At 27.5% G+C, this 20,889-nt stretch overlaps 1 protein-coding gene across 1 annotated transcript in view; it reads right to left on the bottom strand.

Moving 5' to 3' along the window:
* Window positions 1-20,889, bottom strand: part of LOC113374608 (potassium voltage-gated channel protein Shaker) — a gene marked incomplete at its 3' end in the record, with an annotated part of 47,521 nt that overhangs the window by 3,267 nt on the left and 23,365 nt on the right. Inside the window, exons 4-6 of the mRNA XM_026614585.1 lie at window positions 15,709-15,974; window positions 12,995-13,638; window positions 8,941-9,070 (exon numbers count right to left, since the gene is read on the bottom strand). Coding sequence (XP_026470370.1) covers window positions 8,941-9,070; window positions 12,995-13,638; window positions 15,709-15,974 — 1,040 coding nt within the window. The remainder of the gene's footprint in view (window positions 1-8,940; window positions 9,071-12,994; window positions 13,639-15,708; window positions 15,975-20,889) is intronic.

The raw sequence follows: 20,889 nt of genomic DNA, 5'->3' as shown, positions 1-20,889 counted from the left end.
CATCACAGATTAATGCTATATAAACTTTTTTTTATAAATTATTTGGAGGACTAAAATCAGGAGTAATTTTTTTCAGACTTTCCACTTCAGAACTTTCTAGAATTACTTCATGAATTTTTAAATTTTTATTTGTTTTTTTTATTCCAAACATGACTAAAAAAATACAGTAAAATTATTGTTTGCCTTGTTCATAGCCTTTTAAAAATTTATGCCTCTAGACCAGAATACTCCTTCAAAAAACAAAAAAATTCAGCAAAGAGCAATTTGTAGTTTTTCTTTTAATAAATAATATAATACACTAAATTGTGATTAATCCACGTAACTATAAAATAAATTAAATGCTGATTAATTCATTAAAATGTCCATTAATTTTACTAACTAGTTTTGAAAATAAATTCCGGCAGTAACTACTACTATAACAATATAATCAATTTGAATCAAATCAAATCAAATGGTACTATTTGAATTTAATTGTTATTAGCGCATATATACCACATAAAATTTATTGTTTATTGTATCATAAATTTAAATCTATTTCATGCAAATATTAACATGACACTAAACTCGACTAATTTCCTATGAGAGTGTTAAAACTAATACTGGTATTAATGTGAAATTTCTATCTATCTATTATATATCATGTGGATAAAACCATTAAAAGCAACTATGAACGAAAAACAAACTTGATTTTAAAATTTTTTGAACTAAAAAACGATACTTGTAGTTTTCATAGAATAAAATTTTATTCTTGAAGCAGTAGGCCAATTCACCTGAAAGAAGCACATGTCTCAAAAACTTTTTTTTTTTTGGAATAAGTGTCTTTAAATTTACATTTTGTAAAAAATCTATTAAAATGATTTAAATTCATTACAAGTAAGTAACTGCATTATTATAATTATGAGAAAAATTGAAGTCTGAGCACAAAAACTTCAATATTTTATTATATTTACTATCCATTTCTATGAATGAGCCTACTTGGTAAACTCGTAAATATTTTTTTTATTTTTATTATACACATAAACAAATAATTACATTTAAACAAAAATGCATAGTGAAATATTAATTTTGATGCAGTGATATGGATCAGGCACATGTAGGCAATACACATAGAAAATTCTTTGTTTCATTTTTCAAGTTTTTTTTTGGGCCCATTGTGATAAAACATAATCTTGATACTGTCATTAGTTTTTAACTGAAAATTGCAAAATTTTTTTTCAATAAAATGATTTTTTTACCATTTGGGATGTCTTCAAAATTTCTTCTATATTTATTTTGAACAGTATCTCACAATGTGCCCTTTATAGTAGCATCGGTCACATTTCGATATTTTTTTTGAAAAACATTTAAGAAATCAGACAGCATTTGCTGTTTTTTTAATTATAATCAATATATAATAATTTCATCAGCACAACGAACAACAGCCAGACACATATTTGAAATTTTGATTGGAAAAGGGCTTTTTTTTAATAAAGGGACAGGGGAAGGAAAGTGTAAAAAATCAAATAAATAAATGATTCAATATTTTTTAAAATATTTATTTGAAATTTATTCCATGAAATCAGAGGTTTCGTTATGTTCAAAGCATTTTTTTTTTGATATATTTTACATGGCTATGGATCTTTCGATCCATCTGTTGGAACAATTTAATATTTTTTTTATTAATTTTTTAATTTATTTATTTGATCTTGTACATAAATTATAAAAAGTATAAAGGGTTTAACAAACATAAATATATACATACAAAAATGCATTAGGAAGAGTTAAGAAAGCAAACAAAAATTAAGTAGTAGATTAAAGCATAGAAATTAACGGATCGTAATTTTGCGTTAGTTTTTTTTAATCAAAAAAAAAAAAATTTTAATATTGATTAAAATAATATAAAATTAAAATAAATTTAATTTAAAATAGACTTAAATTTTAATAAAATTGAACATGTGTAACATTTGTGCGTCTGTGAATGTATGTTTGGTTATATATACAATGTTTGTGAAAAAATACATAAAATAAAATTTACTAACACAAAATTATCATCAACCCGTTAAACAGTCAAAAAATAGAGTTTTTAGAATTTTGAAAGAGTACATGAGACATCGAATCACAATATTAATATTAATCATAAACCATTGAAATTTTTATAAACATTTAAACACATTTCTCATTTTTTTTGTTTACAATAACAAACATGCTGTACATTTTATAGAATATTTACAATTTTTTTCTGGTCAAATTACTAAATGCAAATATTCATCATATAAAGGATCAATGGGATTTTTGGATTATTTTGGATCTTAAAGGATGGGATTCATAATTTTAGTTTATTTCTGCGAATGATATTAGTTTGATTGATCTTGTTTGTGTTAATTCCATGGTCTGCTGAAAATCTTATGATAAATTTTATTAAAATAAAATTATTATTCGAATGGAAAATATTCACATTATTACATCACCGGTACAAAGAATTTTCCTTGTAGAATTATCGAACTCGAGGAATACAAAAGATCTTAGAATTAAATTATTTAAATTTCAAAACATTTTATAACGAATTTTTGAACCAAATTTTCAGTAATTTACATTATAAATTGATTAAATCATCAGTTTAAAATTAATATTATTTAGATCTTTTGAATTACTCCTGTAGTGAAAAAACGTGAAAAAACGTGAAAAAACTAATTTTCTAAAAAGAAAAACTGATGAAAAATGATATTTACTAACCCATCGCGTATAATGTGTTTAAAATTCGTTTTTTTTAAATCGCGGGAAAAAAATGTGTGGAGAAAAAGCTATCGAACATTTTGCTCAAAATGTAATTATTAATACTAAAAAACGATTTTAGCAGAAATATTTCATCATGTTATTGATTTTTATATTATTAATAGGTGGTTCAATAATTGTTTATGGTTGAGCAAAATGTACTCTAGATCTTTCTTTTAATTCAAACTGGTGACAGTTCAAACACGCACTCGAAAAAAAAATCTGAAAATCTGCAATTTTCAAACCACTAAATTCTACTGATCTTACCTTTAGAAGCAATAAAAATTTTAAGTCTTCTGTTTTTTCTAGAAATAAATCTAAAAGCTATGCTATTTATAATTTAACTAAGAGATGTTTGGTACTATTATATAATTATTTCTAAAATATTTAACCAATTCTAAAATTCAAGTTTAAGATTGATTTTTATCAGTGTAAATGCACTAAAAGATTTATAAGTTCAATTTATATTATTTTAACGGCAATGATTTTTTTTGTATAAGCAAAAATAATTAAGTTTAAATTAAAATCGTAGATTAAAATTAGCTCTTTCTTAATTATTTAAAATTAGTTTTTATATTTTTATTTTGAGTAATTTACTTGATTTTAATTTATTAAATTTTATTCATCCAAAATACATTAAGATAATTATAGAAAAATACTTCGAAAAAAAACAGAGTATTTGGTGAATTTTGATTTGAAAATTTAAAATTTTTAACAGTCGCCTAGACTTAAATACATTATGAACTTTTTAATATGATAATTTCAAAAATAACTTTACAAAATTTCAAAATAAAAAAATAACTTTACAAAGATACTAAAAATTCAAGAATTTCGAATGATTGAAATTTTTAACATTTTTTAAAAAACAACAAACGTTTGTTTAAAAATCTTATAATCGACAACAATTTTATTTGTTTTATCCGAAAAATATTAAGTTATTTGTGAAAAAAAGGCAGAGTGTTTAATAAAATTTGATTTTAAATTTTAAAATTATCAATATTTTTCCTAGATTTACAAAACTATATTTTTATTATTTTATTAGATTTTTAATATAGAATATTACACATTTAAAAATGCTTTTTTATCAAATTTCGGTATCAAGAAACAAAAATTTCAAGAATTTGAAATTATTAAAAATTAACGAATTTTTCAAAATCCTAATCGACATTTTTGAACAACATTTTTGAATTTTTTTTTCTAATACTTTCAAACCTTTTTACAAAACTTTTAGTGATTCATTTTTTTTTTAAATTTCAAGGACACTTAAATTTTCAAAATTCATATAGATTAATTTAAAAAAAATTAAAATATGTATACCACAATTGGCAATTTATTGTAAGAGTATTTATTTTTAAATTTCCGAAAACTTTAATCCAACTTTTCAATTAGATTTATCATTTGTTTAGTAACCAAATTATTTGTGGATATTTATTATAATAATTATTATTTTTTCTTCAAAGTCTAATACCACTCGTTGTTTGTAAAAAAATTAATTGTGCATACAAGAGCAACGTTTATACAAATTATTCATTTAAAATCATTTTGTTATATAGAGATATAACAAGATAATATTTCCATTAAAATACATATGTAAAAATTTTCGTGCATCTGTAATTTTATATAAAAAATCATTAAAATTTCTATTGAAGCTTCTAAGTAAAATTTCTAATATAAATATTTTAACTAATTTGGTGGTGTTTTGAATTATGAAAAATCTAACCGTGCAAGCGTTAAATAGATGGGTTAGCAATGTTAAAACAAAACAAAACTTAAGCCGAAATAAATGAAAAAAATAATACATTCTCTGCTCATCTAATAAAATATGAAATATTAAAAAAATCTAGAAAATAGTTATAAAAAAATATTTTGGAGAACGTGGTGGTTATTAAATGAACAGAGAGAACGTACAAATTAATGATGCATGTATAGAAATTGTCAATAGAATTTTTAATATTCTAAAATTTTTAAGTTTTCCAAGTTTAAATAAAATATTTTAAAACTATCTATAAATCCACCCAATTTTGTCTGCATCACATTTATTTTAAAATTAACAAAAAATAATGTTATTATTGATAAAATTTCTATTGACAATGTACTTGAAAATAAATCAGCAATTTATTTGAAATTTAGAATATTTTTAGATAATAATGGCAGTACTTCAAAATTTAATTTATTATTCAAAAATTTAATGTATTATTATTAAATTTTTAAAATAAATTGCTGACTAACTATTCGAAAATATTTTTATCAATTACTAAAAGCGATGTTAACCCTGTACTTGAACTTTTGGTTTGGAACTTACAGAATGATGATGATGATTTTATGTCCCATTCTGTAAATTTTACTCCGAAAATATCCACACTTTGTTTTTAGTAAAATTCACACAAAAATTATTACTAAATAAATACTGAAATGTATGCGTTGTTAGTGTGTTTCAATCGCCAAACTAAATACAAACAAACGAAAACCAAAAGTTTTAAATGCATTAAATTTTATTAGAAAACTCACCATCAATATATTTGTTTAAAAAAATTATATTTGTTATATTTGATGAATATTGGTGATGAGTTTATTGAAAGGACGCTTTTGGCATTATTCGTAGCGTGATAAAATCAGTACTTTGGACTAAATATTTTTTAGGATGAATTTTTGTATTTAAAATTGATACTTGGATATATTTTTATTTCTAAATTATAATGATATTTCTAACAATGAAGTATAAATTTGCTCATCTGCTCTTTAAATTAATGGGCCGATTCTGCTGTAAATAGAAAAATTTCGCAAAAAAAGTCACACAAATGACACAAACCCAAAAAGATTCGAGGAGTTTATTCGCTCTGGAGGAAAATCAGAGTGATGAGCCAAGTATCATTTGCTGCTAGGAATCGATCAGGCAATAGTTTGGCATGGCGTGTTTTCCCTACCAAACCATTTCTGGTGTATATTGTTCTAGGACTTGGATATTGTTATTTGAGTGATCCTTACATTTTAAGTAAAAGTTTCCAGTGAGTTTTTTAATTTGGTCGAGTGCTGTCGGTACGTCGGTCTGTTCATGTATATATTTTGTAAGGTAATAGTGTCTCGTCAGTGGGTTCCTTGATTTATTGAGAACTTGTTGTAAAGCTTTGTTTTGTGCTGTCTGTAGTGATCGTCGGTTAGTCTTTCTTGTCGCGTTCCATGTTGCGGTCATTTTATTGTTAAGTATAGTTGTCCGCTTGTTCTTCACGCTCAGCGGGCTGTTATGGCTAAAAAAAGGTCTCAGTAAATTCATCATTCCGTAAGCTTGTCCGATTTTCATATTGATATGTTTTGTGAAGCTGAGTCTATGGTCCAAGGTTCCATCTAAAAAATAGTGAGCTAGTGTCGAGCAGGTATACGAGCAGAACGAAAACTTCGATGAGCAATTTCTCGATTATCATTTTTTTGATTTTACCTAATTGGCGAGAAGGATAGTATTCTATATCAATATTTCTTGGTAGCTGAATTGGGCTTGTACGAGATGCTACTACTTTTTACGCTCGTATTCACAGGTAAGATATACTTGATTGTATAGTAAAAATTAAGCAGAGTCAAAAATCGTATGTTTTTTGATTTATGTATGTAGCAAGTCACAATTATTTACAGTTCTTCAAAACCAAGCACTTTCTTTTTAATCTCAACCCTAATGGGTTGGATTTTCGAAGATTTTTTTATTATGCCAAAAGCGTCCAATCGTGACAAAATTCGCTAATAAACTTTTCAGCTCGTATAAAACTCAAACTAAATCGAACAAAAATAATATCAATTTTCCAAATCTGAGTTCCGTACGTCATATCACCATATCCAACGGTCGTCATTGTGACCACAGCCCACCAAAAAGCGTCCGGAATGCTTTTGAAAAATGAATTTTCTGAACCGGCTTCGGCGAAGTACACGGCGCTACTGAACAATACCACACCTTTGGGGGGTGCATGGGGTTAAATATTAGGATTAATATAATATATAATAATTATAATATTATGCTTATATGTTACATGTGGAAGGCTCAAAATACGTTTGGTATAGCTTCATTTTTTTATTTTATTTACTACTATCTTTACAACTGCCTTAAAGACATTTAACAAATTTTTTGATTAACAATTGTCAGCCGTAATAATTTCAATTAAAAATTGTTTTCACTAAGTTGAATAGCATTTTACTTAAAAAAAACAAATAGGTCGAATATAAATTTTCAATTAAAACTAACTTATTTGGGCATTGCGGCGTGAAAGGCAATGTGAAATCTTAAAGGATAAATTACAATTGGACATTTAACTTCCTTACATTACTATTTTTTCATTTTTAATCTTCAACAGTATTGTTCAGCCAATTGTTTTTTCAAAAAATATTTACAAGGCGTTTTATATTTTAAAATCACCATAGATATATTCTGTCAACATATATATCGAGAAACTAAAAAAAAATTTTTGGTATTAATTGAAAAAAATCCTACAAAAAAGAATTAATATCTTTTGATTTTGAGTTGATAATAGTTTATAATCAAGCTATAAAATTAATAATATTCATTTTAGTTATTAAAATGAGATTTTTGAATTTTTTCACTTAAAAACACACAGTAGATTATGTGGACTATCTTCATACAACAAATTAAAATTCACAATTTTAATACCAAATAAATTTTACTTTAAATCGAAATTCTCATAACTAATTTTTACCTTGACCTTTTCAATTCTGGTTATTTTATATTTATATTTTTAATAAAGAAACTAATAAAAATGTGCGTTTCATATAAAATTTGTTTTTTCGCTTCCATTTGTTCAGTGTGAAATTAATTTTCAATTATAAAATTCTTTTCGACATACCAAATATATTTTGAACCTTCATATATATCTAGCAAAAACATATTAAATCCGCACTGCATACACATTTTCTCTTAATATCTATAATGTAAAATTAAATTTCATATTTTTTCACAACACATCAAATATTATCAAAATCAAGTCCTTTGTTTTTCTCATATGTTGTTCTTTATTACATTCTCTGAAATATAAAAATATTAATAAATCTGATATTGGGAAACTGAAAGAATTCAAAATTTGTTATTTAATCCTGTGAATAAATATTCGTTATTAAAATTGTAAAAGTGTCCGTTTTTCATTGGTTTCATAATTGGGATTGATTTTTGGGATTTGGTTTTTGATTTGAGAATAGAAACATCAAATTAACTCCACAACAATTTTACATACATTTAAAAAAAAGATTTGAAAGATTTTGGAAACTTTAAATGCAAAACTGATCAAATAATGATTTGTTTCAAATCTCTTTATTTTACAACATGTATTGTAAAAAACTAGCATATTTTTTGCGTTTAGCATAATTTCATGTTTGCTAAAATTTTGAACTAAATCATCATTTATGTGATAAAATCATTCGCACCGAAGAGTCGGATTACGCATGATTAACTTTTTTTTCGGTTTAATGGGTCATGTTGACTCTCATACATTTTTCATAGACTTTGAGGTAGTTATTGATTTTGTAAATATTGTTCAATTTTTGTAATTTATTTTATTATAATTAAGATTTACAAAAAGGGGATTAGTTTGTTTCGTCTTAAAATCAACATTTGAACAAAACGTTGTGAATGATTAGTTTTTCTTGGTTTTACGGGTCATGCGAACCCTTTGGTTCAGTAGGTCATTGTTAACCCTTATAACTCACATCAAAGGCATTTCTTAATTCTGTATTAGTTTCATTATTTGTTTTCAGTTTTGTAAAATGTAAGATAAATCATTTGTTTTAAGATTTTTTTGTATGCTGAATTCTTTGATCATTATGATTCTTATTATAAAGAATAACGCGGTCACCGTAAATAAATATTTATAGTGCAAAAAAAAGTTTTTTTTTTAAATATTCATATAAAAAATATATTACACGAATAAATTACCTAATATTAAATAAAACTTGCTTATGACTAATATTACAAAATATATGCTAGTTTCCTCTTCATTTTCACAACACATAAATATATCCACGCAAAAAGGCACAATATCAGGAATCACAGAATTGTCACAACAAAAATATACATAATTCTAGAAAAATATATCAGGTTCCAAAAATCGGGTACAACACACAACACAGCCTTAAGGTCTTAATAAATATATTTTTTTGGGGGGTAAGGTTCGTGTTGATCCGACTATTTTCGGTGTGTACCTCATGTCTCCATATCCAACGGTCGTCATTGTGACCACAGCCCACCAAAAGGCGTCCGGAATACTTTTGAAAAATGAATTTTCAGAACCGGCTTCGGCGAAGTAAACGGCGCTACTGAATAGTACTACGCCTTTTTAGGCAAAGAAAAAATATAGAAGTGTTAGTTAGTTGTTTCGGAGATAATCGAAAAATTTCTTACATAATCGAAGATTTATATATTTGTATGAGATGTAGAGTTTTTATAAAAGAAATTGTGATGGATAGACTATTTTAAATATTGATATTTAGAATAATTATAAATTATATTTTGATGTTCTGAATATTTTTTATATATTCCTAAAAACGATAGCAGCCAGTTTCTCAATTAAGTTATTTATTTTGTACGTTTCGGTTTAAACGTGTCATTACCAATTTATGAAAATACTAATAATAATAAATAATATATGGTTGAAAATTATTATGTATTTATCAAAATATTTTATGTTATCAGATTTTTATTAAGATAAGATTGTAATTTTAAGTTTGTGAGTTAGTACTAAATTTAGTATTTATATAATATAACTTTTATAAATCGACCTTTATTCGTACAATAAGAGAGAATCAGTTAGGATTGAACCGCCAACAAGTACATACTTAAATATCAATACTCATTTATGTAAGTTATAATTTAAACATATAAATTCTTTTACAATAAAGAAAAGAACCAATAATTAATATCTCTTCAACCCATACAAATAAGGAAGTAAATTCGTATCAAATCAAAATTGAAATTTGATTATTTTTAATTTATCAGAATTTTGCATCGCAACATGACTAATCTATAATATACAGGGTGTCCCAGGACTTAACATCAAGCCGAAACGGGGTGATAGTATTATTCTTAACTTTCGAATTTTTCAAGTTTAATTTTGTTTTAAAAACATAAAAACCCAAAGATAACACGGTAACTGCTAAGGCATTTTGCTCACATGTTTTTCTCTCATACATTAAAGCGAGAGTTCTGGGACACTCTGTATATGTCAGTTTTTATTTTTTTTTTCTAATTTTTTTAAACAGCAACCCGAATTTGGCATTTTGTATATGTCGTTTTTGTGATGACTATTTGTTTTCTAATTAATTTTAAAAGACAACCAAATACTTCATTTTGGTATTAATACATTTTTATATTAGAGAGCGACCCAGTAGTTATCCTTTTATTATAGTGAGGAAAATGGAAACTTTTTGCAGTAAGGTATGAAAGGACTAATTTTGCTTGAAAATATAATTATAATCCTAATTTTCAAATGAAAATAAATATAAGAACTGCTTGGCATCAAGTTGTACGCGACGTAGAACTTGAACTTTTAAGCCACACCCCTTTAAGCTATTTTCTAATTTTTAATTTTGTATTCAATTTTTTTTCCTGATATACTAATTGCTTCAACAAAGCTCATATTTTGTGTCAAAACGTACAAAATAATTACTTTATTTTTTACTGTTCTTAATTTTGCAAGATTTGGCTGCTAATATTTTTAAGAATATTTTTCAACGTGAACCATAAATTTTTATATAAAAAATGATAAATTAAAATAATATTTTAGAGTCGGTTCATTGAAGTAAAAAATTATTTTTTTTGGACCGAATATTTTACTGGACTGATTTTTACGAGTTTGTGTATGCTTATAAAAGTATTAAATAAACTATAAATTGAGTTCCATCCATCTTATAGTTAAAATTTAAAATTTATTGATTAATTAATGATTAATTTAAATAAAAGTTTTTCTTTTTTAGCTTTATTTCTCACATTTAAGGTCTATTTTGAAAAAATCATATTTTTGCTGCATTATTTTAAAATGACATTTTGTTCGGAAATTCCACATTTTTTACTTTAAAAAATTTACTTTTCTCCGTGAAAAATTAGACTTTTTTAATTAAGTTAATTTTTCAAAAAAAATTTTTTTTAATAAAACATTAAAAATTACGAATATGATTTGAGTTTCATTAGATATTCAATTACAAGGTTATGATTGTTAGTAATATATTTAAATGATTTAAAAGAAAGATATTTTATGGAATTTATTTCTGCAGGACTTCTGAAAACAAATTTTAATGTACACTGTATTCTATATTAATATCATTAAATATCAACCTGAAAATAAATAATTAATTTTGCTCAAATTAGGTTTTGATTCAGAAAATATGAAACACATTTTTATATCTTCTTTAATACTTGCACTGCATTTCAAATTTTCTGAAAGTCGAACCAAATAAATATTTATAGAAATAAAAATAATTGTGATTAAAATGAATTATTATAATATCTGTGTTTTCGTGTTTTTACAGCTATTTCATGCTAAATGATAGAATTAACTAGATGTCTTCGCTTTTAAAACTAGTCTAGATTTCTTTGAAACTCTAGCGTGTTTAATGTTAAAAATACTAAAGGTTTTTAAACCCTGCATCTAATAAATTATTTTTATGAACTTTTTCATCTATTTAGAACTGGAAACATAACAAACCATTTATAGAAACTTTTTACTTTGGTCTCCAATTAATTGTTAAAATGATTCAGAGCAATATAATTATAAATACGTAACAGTCTGTTTTTTATTCGACCTACTCGTATTTTTACTTTAATACCAAAAAAATTACGGAACAATCTAGCAAACAACATTTTCAAATAAGTAATTTTATGTTAAACCTTAACTTTGGGGCACCATAATGATTTTTTGGACTAAAAGTTGAATGCAGCTAGTTAAAAAAAATTATAAGTTAGTTTTGTTAAAGTGAGCTATAAAAATTACAATGATTCAAGTAATATAATTGCAATAATTCTTACATGTTATTACATTTAATGGGTATTGGGAAAATAAAAAAAGTTAGAGTTAAAGTTTATCGTGATCGTCCGAGTAGTTTCTTAGTACCTATAATTAAGTTGTAGTTGGTAGTTTCTTAGAAGTACCCTAAACCGATTTCAAAAATTCTAAATTCTTTTAAAGAAGTATCAATTAGAATGTACGATAATTTTGTGTACAAAATAGTTGTTTTCAAAAATAATTCTGCCCAAAAATATCGCTTGAAAACATCGTTTGCTTAGATCACCAAAAATTCATTCATTTTTATATCTCCAACCGGTAAATTCTCTTTTCAAGGGTTTGTCACGTTCCTTTTCTATTTCTAAATAACTTCTAGTAAAACTTGTTATGATGATCATTTAATAAATGTATGAAAAAAATGCATCCAATTATATCATTCAGTTAGCATAATATAGTGTCTTTCTTCTAATCGTATATTTAAAAATGTTTATATAAGGTTAAGGAAATATCTGCAAAAAATGTTGCAATTAATTTCTATTGCAGAATTTATAAAAGTAGCATCAAATTTGAACATAAACATATACAGACTTATTCATTTGTTCAGTAATACTTTTTTGATCAATGAGTATAGATCTGTCTACATTCAATGTTTTGCCAGGTTATGATTAATGCACGTGTGTAAAAAAATTAGCTTTTAATAGGATAATTTTGGCAACCTTCTTCTTAAATACGGGATATTTTCTGCCTCACTAAAATTTACATTCGTAAAAAAAACAATAGTAAATGCTCTAGATTTTTTGTGCTTTACTACTACATTTAAATTTTTTTTTGTCTTACGATTTTCTTTATACGAGTCAATAGCCTCTACGTAAAAGTAATGGTCTAAGGAAAGAAATAGATTTTTTTTTTCTAAAATCAAATTATTTCATGGATTATTATTGCAAGCTGCGTGACTTTCAGCATAATATTTATTGATTAGGTAAAAAGATAAAAAAAACATCAATAATGAATTATTACTTTGATAGCAAATAAGCTGTTTTTGCAAGAATGAACTTTGCATTCCAAATTATTTTCCGGAACTCTGCCGAGAATTAGAAAAAATAGGTGAACAATATAAAGTAGTTTATCAATAATTGAATCTACATTCGCATTTAATTTAAATTAAATTTGCTATCATAGACAAAAATGAATGTAGACAGTCTTTACTTTCATCCACCCATATCCATTCTTAATATTAAAATAAAATCCATGTATCTCACCTATGAACAGGAAGAAAATGAGCAACCCCAGCTCTCTCATCGAAGCCTTCAGGGTCCTCCCTAATATCTGCAACCCTTTGGAATGCCTTGATAACTTGAAAATCCTAAAAACCCTTACCAACCTAATCACCCTCAGGATCGCCAAGGACATCGCCTGATTCGTCGATTTGTCCTGCGGACTGACCGGCGCTTTTGGCAGATTCAAAGTGTCTTCCTCTTCGGCAACAACGGTTGCCAAAGTGATGAAATAAGGAATAATGGCTATTATATCTATTATATTCATTACATCCCGGAAAAAGTTCAGTTTATTTGGACACGCTAGGAATCTCACTGATAACTCGAACGTGAACCACACTATACAAATAGTTTCTATGAGGAAGAACGGATCGGTGATGTCTGGAACTTCGTCCTCCTCGATCTTGGTGCCGTTCGTGGTCGTGTTGAAGACTTTGTAGTGTTTGAACTCTGGTAATGTTTCTAAGCAGAATATAACTATGGAAAGTAAAATGACGAACACGGATATAATTGCGACTACGCGTGCGGCCTGAGAACTTTCGGGATATTCGAACAGGAGCCACACTTTGCGCTGGTTCTCGTTCGAGGGCAGTGGCTTTTCTTCCTCTTTGATGAAGCCCTCGTCTTCCCTGAAAGAGAAAAAAAAATATTTAGTGATTTCCAAACAATCATTTGTTTTATAAAAATTTCTCGAAGCAGAGCTTAAAGGTACGTGGGTGAAAAGATCCACCACCATTATTTCAAAAACAAGTAAATTATAAAATTTCTTTACTATTTTAAAGTAGAGGGCAAAAGATGTGTAACCAGCCATTACCTTAATTCCTACGACGTCGCTATCAGGAAATAACTATCATGAATTTTAGATGGTAGTTTTGAAGTAAAACTTCTTTAGGCGCGACTAAATTAAAATCCGTACAAATGCAACGGAAGTGCATTACGGCCGAGTCGAGTGCCAATGATTTGTCATTCGCTCTCGATGATATCATTTCTATACGGGTAGATTGTGATTGGTCGTTATGCTATTATAAATATATAATTTATAATATTTATAATCTATCATTATATAAATGTGTATAATGGTTGACACTAATAAATGTGTGCATTGCAAGTGTTACCATATAACTAATAAACATTAAAATTGTTATATAATATCTTTATTTACAATTGAAATGCCATCCTGTGATAACAAAAAAGTTTTACTTCAAGCGCGTGTGAACCTTACGCGCACTCTTTTTATTTGAGCTCTTTTATTTAGTTCATGATAACTGAATATAATTTTTAAGTATACGTTATTTAATTGCTTTATAAGATGTATTGTATTTTAAAGATAAATTTAATTTTTTATATAACCCATGTAAAAGCTTATATGTGAGTGGGGTAAAAAGGACAAACTTAACATTTATTCTGGCAAAAGCGATAAAAAATAGTAAAAGAAAAGCAAATGAAGATGTAAATTGAGTTAAATTAAGTTATTTTAAGAGTAAAATCAAATAAATATTTATTACAACTATGCTGATAAATATTTTTAATAAAATACCAGATTAATGTTATTTACAATGTTAATTCTGTAAAAAATGTATCCATGAAATTTATATTTTGCATTGGTTGAATAACGTAGCTATTATCTCATAAAATTTTCTAAAATTACTATTAAGACATTGAACCTGTTTAGCCCTTGGCCAACCCAATTTACTCCGTCTATGGGATAATAAGTACCAGAATACAATTTTTTGTAAAACAGCAAAAAAAAAACATTTTTTTAATAATAAATTAGCTGGGAGTTTTACTGAACTTAGTCAGATAGTTGTTTTTTTATATGTGTCGTTTTTTATGATATAATATATTTTGGTTTTTATAATATAAGTGCTCAAAGTCACATTGTACCATTGTGTCCCGCCTTACCCTCCTCCTACTCTATTATGATTTTGTACAAAATGTGTCTACAAAGTTTGTATTTGGCCTTGGGTAAATAGGGTAGCTATTATTTCGTGAAATACTGTGAAAATTTTAAATAGTAGTAATAAGTTATATCAGGACAACATACTATAGAATTCTTAAGTTTTAATTGCTCTTCACAAAATATTAAAAAAAGTGCACTCTATTATATACAGAAATGTTATGGTGAGCCTTCTTAATGTTTTTACCATTTGTTGTTAATAAATATTAATTCTATGTCAATTCAATTGCAAACATATTGTTAGTTATTTACGAGTATATAGATTTGTTTGTAATATTTCAGTAATTATCAAAACTTAAGAATTTCATAAATTGTTGTGGAAAATGTTGGCTTATATAACTAAGTTGATTTTATAGATGGCACTGATGAAACAGTTGCCTCTGTGATTAATTTTTATTGTACAATTTCTGCAACATTGACGACTTATTTAATGATGCCAGGTAATGGATATTTTCACTAACAATCATATTGTTATCTATACTTCATAGTAAAAATCAACGACTACTTGGCATCGGCTGCCCGAAGCAAGTGTCAAATTTGGGACCCCTGATTATCATAAGGCTGGTTACCATTTATTGAAGCAAAGAGCCCCTATGAACCACTTTGGTACGAGCGTCAAGTATACTGGACGGCTGCAAAATGTCTCATACAGTCGGGCGTCACTTTTAGTGGACGACTGGCAAAACGTCGTGCCAAAGTGGTTATCCATGCCCATATCCATAAATTGTAATTTTTCTCTCACCTGAATTTATTGGTGGCCTGCTCCCCAAGTTCGTAGAATTTGATCTCTTCACTAAAAACATCTAAGGGCACGTTGACCGGCCTTCTCAGCCTGCCACCGCTCTGATAATAATAGAGGATGGCATCGAACGAAGGCCGATTCCGATCGAAGAAGTACTCGTTTCGCAAAGGGTCAAAGTACCTCAGTCTTCGGGCCGGATCCCCAAGCAAGGTGTCCGGAAACTGGTTTAGGGTCCGCAGTTGCGTTTCGAACCTCAAACCGGAGACCTGCAAAGAAAATAAAGGATTCTTTATTAGTTTTTGATAGGAGAAAATTTTTGGTTTTGTCGAAGCTTTTAGAAGATAAAATATCTTTGATTTGATAGTCATAATTTTTGAGTCATAATTTTCTCAAATGACTCGAATATTTTTTTCACAGTCGATTGAATTTCTGAAGATGACTCATAGAACTAGAATCACAATTTTTGCGATTTTTTTGATACTCTACAATTTAACCCTAATGTATTTAGGGTTGTTCCTAATATGGATACTTTCGGTGGGAGCAAAGAAATTCGAAAATATCTATATTAAGGACCATATATATACCCCGCTTTCGACAACCTGACATCGTGCAGTAGTGATATCAATTTTCACTTAAAAATATTAATCAAATCTATGTTTCCAAATGAAAATAAGCCAATTTTGGGCACTACGGTGTGAAATGAAAATGGAAATCCTATTACACTATTATTCCCTGATTCGAGTTAGAGTTTAACTCAGCTGATACACTTGCCTGTCATATATATATATATATATATATATATATATATATATATATATATACCAATCGATATATGTATGTATGTAATATCATCAGGTCTATCTCTTTATAATTATATCTGCCGACCTCGAGCCTAGAATTATCAGTAAATTAAGATCTTTTTCTATTGATGTATTTGATATAGTGTTTACTTAAAATTTACGAGCAGTTTTAGTATTTATTTTGCTCATGTTTATTTATAAATTTTGAAATATCATATTAAAAATGTGTAAATTATTATTATATGCGCTATATTTGTAAAAAATGAACTTTAATCTATAAATTTATAGATTTTTTAACCTCGTGTAGTGTAATTTATAGTAAAAATATAAAAATGAAAATTTTTGCATATCTTTATGTTTTAAGCTTTAAAACGCAAAAATTTTCAAAAATTTTAAAACCTCAATTTAGGATCTTTTGAACATTTTGGTATACCTTAGAAAAAATGGATAGGTACAATTTTTGTCGACGTTTTCAGGAGCACCGATTAACCGATTTGAATTGTTCAATATACATTCGATTCCTATTTATGGTAAGATATGGTGATCAGAGCAAAATGCGCAAAAAACGGAGCAACCGATTTGAATGATTCAAAAAATATTTTACATGTGTTGACAAAATGAGGAATAGAATGAATTTTTGCGAATGCAAGTCTAACGGTTTTAGAGATGCAGAAAAAAAATTGATATTTGTTTGTCAAATACGATTATGAAATATTATATGATATTGATTAAATCGATTATTCATAACTATCGGAAACTTAGTGTAACTATGCACAAGGCACAATGCCACTCACAACTAGTATTTGGAAATAATTTGATTTAATTAGGGTTTTCAAAGTTTCGGAAATTTTACGTTATCTTTTCTTTTCATAACATCTTTTTACAAATTTTTGTATATTGCTATTAAGTCATTGATTATATGAATATATTTTCAAAACCACAAAATTCTTACTTTGACACAATGATAAGTGTTTCTATAAAAAAACAAAATTTAAATTGAAGCTAAAAATTTAAAAATAACTAGTGGTGCATGGCAGCGTGCTTTAAAAAATAGAAATTAAAAATGTCTTTTTTGAGTTTTTTGATAAATTTTTTTTGTCTTTCTAAACTATTTGTCTTTTTACAAGCAAAATGTTATTTGAATCATTTGAATCGGTTCTCTCAGAAACTGCTATTTTTTACTTTTTTAGTTCCTAATCTTTTGCCAAAAACTGATCACTACGTTTTTTCATCATTAATAATTGAATGTTTTTCGAATCATTCAATTCGGATGCCCTGTTCTCCCAAAAACATGATTTCTATTTTCTGCACTCTTTACTTTATATCTCCGGAACGGCTAGTACCGACTTTTGCCAAAAACTATCAGACCGTCTCCTCATAATAGGAAGCGAATGCATTTTGAATATTTCAAATCGGTTCATCCGGGCTCCCGAAAACGTGGATAAAAAATTGTATCCATACATACATACACACTACACACACATTCATTTTTTCTAAAAATGTTCAAAAACCTCTGAAACGTAAAGATATGAAAAGTTTTTATTTTCGATTTTTTGACGATTACAATAATTTACCCTACAAAAAGTGAAAAAACAAAGAAGTATAATCCTCATATTTTTAGTATTTTTGTTTAGTATTTATTTTAATCGAATGGAGTTGTGCACATATGCCACAGTCAAGGGTTCATCGAGATTAATGTAGCATTACTAATTCGCAATCGATCCAATCATCCAATCATCCAATCAATGCATTATATTCCTGATTCCATTATACATTTTCCTTAGCCTTTTAAATATTGCGGCATATTGATTTATATGGCGTAGCAATGAAAAATTGCCCAGGTGTATCGTATCGTATCTGCGGAACGAAAGGCGAAGGAATCGCGTGCCAAGGTTGCGTTGTCTCAAGACAAACTGCCGGCAATGGTGTGCGATAACGCACTGTCCGATTTTGCCAAATTAATTGACCGAGATTTCTGATAAGGAAGGAAAAAAGTGTAAACTGTTCCCATAATATACCCAAACTGACATCATTAGGCCTATCTCTATTTATCCTTATATCTGACGACCTTGGAGGGAAGGAACTATCAGGGAATTAAGATCTATTTGGATGTTCGGAAAGTGATTTTGTTGCAAAGTAAAGAACTGAATTATATTTTTGCACCAATATTTGAAATTAAGCTGCCACTCGAAAATTTATATCCAAACTGATATCATTAGGCCTATCTCTATTTGTCCTTATATCTGACGACCTTGGCGAGCAGGAACTATCAGGGAATTAAGATCTATTTGGATGTTCGGAAAGTGATTCTGTTGTAAAATAAAGACGTGCATTATATTTTTGCACCAATATTTGAACTTGAGCTGCCACTCAAAATTTGATGCCCAAACTGACATCATTAGTCCTCTCTTTTATTTATTTTATCTGACGACCTTGTGCAGAAGGAACAATCGGGATTAAAATCTATTTGGATGTTCAGAAAGTAATTTTGTTGTATAGTCAAGAACTGAATTTTAATTATGCACCAATATTTGAACTTAAGCTGCCACTTGAAAGTTGATGTCCAAATTGACATTATTAGGCCTATCCTTGTTTGTCTTTATATCTGACGACCTTGGCGAAAAGGAACTATCAGGGAATTAAGATCTATTTGGATGTTCGGAAAGTAATTTTGTTGTAAAGTAAAGAAGTGAATTATGTTTTTGCACCAATATTGGATCTTAAGATGCCACTCGGTGATTGATGCCCAAACTGACATCATTGGGCCTATCTCTATTCAATTTTATATTTGACGACCTTGGCGAGAAGAAACTATCAGGGAATTAAGATCTATTTGGATGTTCGGAAAGTAATTTTGTTGTAAAGTAAAGAACTGAATTATATTTTGGCACCAATATTTGAACTTAAGCTGCCACTCGAAAATTGGCTTTAAGGCTTAGGGTCACTAGTAAGTTCCGATCATTGGACCTGAATCAGAGGTTCCGGATTCGATCTTGCTTGAGCAGCCTTATTGTCAAGCAATAGTGACATCGGTTATCACTTGGAAATATAGATAGCAATATGTTGATAGGCATTGATGCATCAATAAAAATTCGTCTTATTACAGGAATAGTAATAATAATTTATCACTCACAGAGTCAGAGATGGGACAACTGTTTGAGTTGCAATCTGTGGAATCGACTAGAATAGAGTCAAATTAGCACAACAGCCTATAGTGGAGGTAATTAAATATGTAATAGTAAATTCTAAGTTCTAATTGCTGCTCAACATAGTGAAAAGAGCTTTTCTATTACTCAGCTTTTATTTATGAAATTGGATTTTTTATTGGAAATTGGATCGAACTTCTATATTATATTTTTGTATTAATATACTACAATAATTGTCACACTATTCCAATACGATACAAAGTACTGTTTCAAGGCTAAGAAAAGCGCCCGAATTACAAAATCTCCGACCAATATGTGATATTGAGATGCACAGAGATTAACATAAAATGAGCTTTTTTCTCAATCTAGCAAAGAGTTTGGTGGATCTTTGAAGCAGTTTTTGTACTTGTCCCAATGTATAATTATGACTAAATGGATCAATCAATTTAGAACATACTTTAGAACATTTGTTTAAAATCATTTTGACATCATTATATTTCTAAGGCTTTCTGACTTGGATTATGATTCCCATAGTTGCATGCTGTATGTCCAAATTGGTTTATAATGACTTTGTACAAGATGCTTTATCATTAGATATATATTAGTTTCTTTTTGTTCATAATGAAATTTTACTTTCACATACTTAAATTATGTAGAAATTACTCAAAAGCTATTTATTTTCACTTTCAAACGTATTTGTGTTTATAAATTCAAATTGATATCACTACTGCTTGATATCAGGTGGTACATAGCAAGCGTTTTGAAATGAAAACCTTGTGGTTGCAAGACCAATGCTCTTTTTCACTTTATTATATGGATTAAATTTTACTTTTAAGGCAAAAATAAAGGAGACAAGAATGTCTTTATGATGAAATTGCTCTTTTGGCGTTGATTACGGTTTCTAAGAAAGTTCATATGAGTTCTCATTACTCTTACTTTTTTACTATAGTATAAATTTCATTTTTATATAATTTCATTTTACGCAATTAATAGTTTCTATTATGGGTTCATTTAAAGAGAAATCTAATTGTAGTCCAGTCTAATTATGATTATGCTTGAAATGGTTTGTAAAATTTGGTGTTCAGGTTTACCTCATACTGTGATAAGGCTGATATAAACTCATTATTATTTTATATAATTTTCAGTTTAAGCAATTATTAGTTTTTACTTATGGTCATTTAAAAAAACGTAATGGTAGTCCTTTCTAGTTGTGATTCTATATTTTTATATATACT

This window comes from Ctenocephalides felis, unplaced genomic scaffold (genome assembly GCF_003426905.1).
Source record: "Ctenocephalides felis isolate EL2017-DRISC unplaced genomic scaffold, ASM342690v1 CF-g0.4_SCAFFOLD_01886, whole genome shotgun sequence".
Classification (NCBI taxonomy): domain Eukaryota; kingdom Metazoa; phylum Arthropoda; class Insecta; order Siphonaptera; family Pulicidae; genus Ctenocephalides; species Ctenocephalides felis.
The sequence above is the reverse complement of the archived record's forward strand: the minus strand, read 5'-3'. Positions and strand labels throughout refer to the sequence as shown.